General features: G+C 49.9%; 1 protein-coding gene across 1 annotated transcript in view; it reads right to left on the minus strand.

The window, feature by feature from the left end:
- UBR4 (ubiquitin protein ligase E3 component n-recognin 4) overlaps nt 1–4131 on the minus strand; it is a gene marked incomplete at its 3' end in the record, with an annotated part of 41261 nt that overhangs the window by 6032 nt on the left and 31098 nt on the right. Inside the window, exons 48-52 of the mRNA XM_057384971.1 lie at nt 3702–3918; nt 3104–3320; nt 1723–1755; nt 557–620; nt 3–137 (exon numbers count right to left, since the gene is read on the minus strand). Coding sequence (XP_057240954.1) covers nt 3–137; nt 557–620; nt 1723–1755; nt 3104–3320; nt 3702–3918 — 666 coding nt within the window. The remainder of the gene's footprint in view (nt 1–2; nt 138–556; nt 621–1722; nt 1756–3103; nt 3321–3701; nt 3919–4131) is intronic.

The raw sequence follows: 4131 nt of genomic DNA on the forward strand, positions 1-4131 counted from the left end.
ACCTTGTGGTTGTGGTAGGCTGAACGGCTGGTGTGCAGGCTGGCCAGGAGGCTCTTGGTCTGCTGCTGCACACTGGAGGGGGCTGGCATGGACAGCAGCACAGTGGCCAGTTCCTGAGCTGCCATCTTATTCTTCTCCTGAGAACACAYAAACGCCATTATTCAGAGCATTTACCATCACTCAGTGTACCTGCAGCTCCCTCCCCTCCCTTCAATWCCCTTTCGATGGCCTCCCTCCATTCACTATTTGACATTTAGGGGACATTTCACATGTCTACATAAGAAAAGTCCTTCTGAGATTTATGGGCTCCTACCCCGCTGTTTCTGTAAACGAGGTCACTCCAAGCACAAAAAGCCCACCAGCRCTAAATGCAAATGCCAATTGTCATTCTAAACTAGTTTCAAATGCTTTTGCCTAAGTCAACTTTGAGATCATSGCTCTGAGCAATAGGGATGGCTCTGCTCCTATCAGGCCCTCGGGGCTGCAGGAGGTAGTGCTGAGCTGGCCCCTCCTCCCCGGCTCCAAAGCTCAGCAATGGATTCACAAAGTTACTTGCCTTCTCGTTGACTGGTCCCACAGCAAAGCAGCTTTCCAGCGCTTCTAAAGAACTCACTACTAGCCTGGAGGGAGAGAGGAAAGCAGGCTTGAGTACAGCAACCCTTCTCTCTCCTTAGCACTTCGCTTTATGCGGGCTACAGTCATGAGTAGCTCAGAGACAGCTAACGAATGCCAAGTACAAAATCAAAGCATGATAAAACCTGCCACAGGCACCATGCATATCATTTCATTGTGTTACAGACCAGAGTTAAACCTGGCTCACGCTCACAGACAAACTTAGGACTGCTTTAATAATCCACAGCTGAAAGACAGGGGCTTTTCTCTCCCAAAGAGGATAAAACATTTCCTTACGCAGCCTGCAGCAGGGATAACTTGGATTGTCTTGACAGTCCCAATTCACCATGGCCCCCAGACGTACAGATGACTGCAGATCAAGGCTGGCTATGACACATGGCAAAAAGCGGAACCGACTTTGCTAAGGGAGCAACGTTCTACTCGCTCGCTATTTGCACACAGGTTGCCCTTTCCCAATTTGGAGTTTCGGCACAAAATATTCCAGAGGGGAACGAACTTGGAGCACTGGGTGTGACCCCCGAGTGAGGGACGCTCAGGTTTGAGGTCTGGACAGCGRGGAAAAAACCTGACCTGATGGAAAACCTGATTTAAAGTGGCAGCAAAGTCCCTGCAGCAGCACTCTGTGCCCCCAGGGAGAAGTACCTGAAACGCCACCTGACACACCAGAAGGAGCAGGAAAACACAGGAAAAAGCAGGGAAGAGAGAGCACTGAGGGGAAAAATAACACTGCAGGACTGGGTATGAGGCAGAAGGAACAATTGCCTGGTCTGGTGGTGATAAATAACGTCCCCTTCCCCACAGCCACCCTCACACAGCTCAGAGGGAACACAAGTGGGAGAAGGCGCAAGGAAGGAACAAAGCAGAGAGGAATCTGCCAAACAAGCAACAGTTCCGCCGTGTACAGCAAAAATCTGCAAACCACCTCATCTTTACATTTGCTAAACCATCTGCCATGCAATGACTGGGATGTAAAGAAGCAAATGTCACTTGGAAAACGAAAATAAAKACCCCAGTCACCAAAAGCCACACCATGTGCTCTGTCTCTCTGACACACACTCAYTCGTGCAGAGAAAAGGATGCCATACTAACCGGTCCAGGGTGGTTAGGGACTCAGTGTCAGAACTTTGGGGGAGCAAAGAAAAAGGAAAAAAACAAAAAAAAAATGTGTAAAGCTCACAGAAAAACTCCCTAGAACACATTCTAAGCAAAAGGCAAATTAAATGGGGAAATCAGGAAGCCAGGGGAGCGTCGGTCTAAGCGGGGTCTCTCTATCTGGGCAGCACACACCGGGCTGGAGCGAAACACAGACACAGGTGAGCCAGGTCACCTCGCACAGAGAAGCCAAGCACCACCTAAAGCACCACTAAAAGCACCACCCAGCCTTCAAKTCGAGTGCAGACACCAAACTCAGATAGAAAAGCTGCTTCCTCCCTGCCATGAGCTGTTCCTACTCCAGAGGCCCTTTAGAAGGTAACCATGTAACACCAAATAGGAAGAATAATTTTTTTTTTTCTTGGTGTCAATTTTTAGAATTTAATCCCACTGCTCTGGAAAAGCAGAGAGCATGTCTGTGCTGAGAGGGACATCTTGTGGGGATGTCACAGCAGAGGAGGGAAGGAAAGGGAAAATAAATACAGGACAAAATCCCATGAACTATTAGACAAAACATTAAAGGATGGCTGAAMAGGTCCTTCAACTGGGCCTAGCTGGCACTTCAAGCCCTTTACCAGAGAATTTCAGTCAAACAAAATGAACCACCACTCCCTCACAGCCGAACAGTGCATGTACCCTCTAAAATGATCCCTTTTCAGCAGCACCAGCTCCTCTCTGAGCTGCTTCCCTCCTGTCCTTRCTGCTTTCTACAATCCTTGCGACACAGACCGCATGAGCCCAAAGGAAAACACAGGGTGGATATGAGAATGAACACAAATTCTATTTATTCACTAAAGACATGCTCAGGTCACCCTTGGGATTTGGCTCTCAGCAGGGATATGGGGAAATCCCAAAACTTTCCCCAGCACAGGAGCTCAGCCTGAGGCACATSGGCTCCAAGGCAAGTTGGTGGGAGCCACGAGCCTAAAGCAGGGTMACACACAAAGCCCTCCTCAAAACTGAGCTTCACTTCAGACAGGCCTGACCTCAGTGAGCTCTAGAGAATGAAGAAGGGCCAGTCTGAAGCGAGAGAATGTACCAAGGCAGCAGAAATGGCTTTGAGCTCCTGGARACTGCTGAGACACGAACTAGGCAGCACGAGCATGCACACAGATCTACCCATCTACTGCACCAGACCAACCAAGGGCCACCACAAAGCCTCCTGCAAGAACATCATTGTTCCCAGCTGCTGCTTTGTGAGGCAGTGAGAACAGCTCACTAATTCCCTCCAGTTCGCCCAGTTAGGAGCAGCACCCGAGTGGCCACCACAACAGGGACCCATTTCCAGGGAGAAATGAAGCAAAGACACTGGAAATACCTCTCCAGGACAGTCCCACTRGCAGCAGCAGGCGCAGCTGACTCCGTGTCCCCAGTGCCATTGCCCTGGTTCAGGTTYGGGGGACACACGTTGCTCACAGAAGCTGACGGGAAGTCCTCGGGGGGCTCATCAGGCCAGCCAAACTGCTCTTTGGTTTTGCCATAAATTTTTATGGAATCCATCATGGTGACTCCAGCAGGATCCACAGAAGCCCCAACTGTAGTGATGAGAGAAATTCCTTTAAAAACTGAGAAAACTGTTGCTTTTGKATACAAATCAGCCTCATTTCTCAAGGCCAGGACAGCAGTTAGGGTGTCATTAATACACAGCCACTGACAGTGCCATCCCCTCTGCAGGGCCATTTCCCTTCTCTCACCTCAGCACAACATCACTGAGCTGAACTACTGAACACTCACTCACTGCAGCAATGAACTGGACCATAAATAAAGTTGTTAAATGTTCGGGGTTCCCCCCTCAGACTGTTTTTGCAGCAGGGTCAAACGAACAGATACAGAAACTCCCAGCTGCAGTGAGGTACAGCAGCTTCATCCCACCCAAACAAAACCTCAGGCAGAGCAAGCAGGGCACAAAGCCTTACTGAAGATGGTGAGCTTCTTGTCAGCCTGCAGGGCCTCCTCCCGGGTGAAGGGGAAGTCGAACCAGCGGGCACGGGTCATGTTGAGCTGCATGGTGCGCCCGAAGATCTCCAGGTAGGAGGGAGCCCGCTCGATGGCCTGGGTGCCRATCTGGATGCGCATGCCCGTCATCACCATGGTGCTGTTGTTGTTGGTCACCTCGATGGTGAAACCGCCAGGCTGCAGAGAACAAATCACAGCTCAGAAATTCACTCTGAAGCCACGGAGGCCGTGCAGAGGCACCTCCACTATTTACTGAATTATGGGATTTGTATGGAGTCATTTCTGCACAGCAGACTCCTTAATCAAGCCATGGGATCAATGTGAACAATAATATCACCCAGAAGAGCCTTTTGTATGGGGTGATTTCAGCAAAGCAGACTCCTTAATCAA

This window comes from Malurus melanocephalus, unplaced genomic scaffold (assembly GCF_030028575.1).
Source record: "Malurus melanocephalus ecotype Western Australia unplaced genomic scaffold, MMel_1.1 scaffold_759, whole genome shotgun sequence".
Taxonomy (NCBI): Eukaryota; Metazoa; Chordata; class Aves; order Passeriformes; family Maluridae; genus Malurus; species Malurus melanocephalus.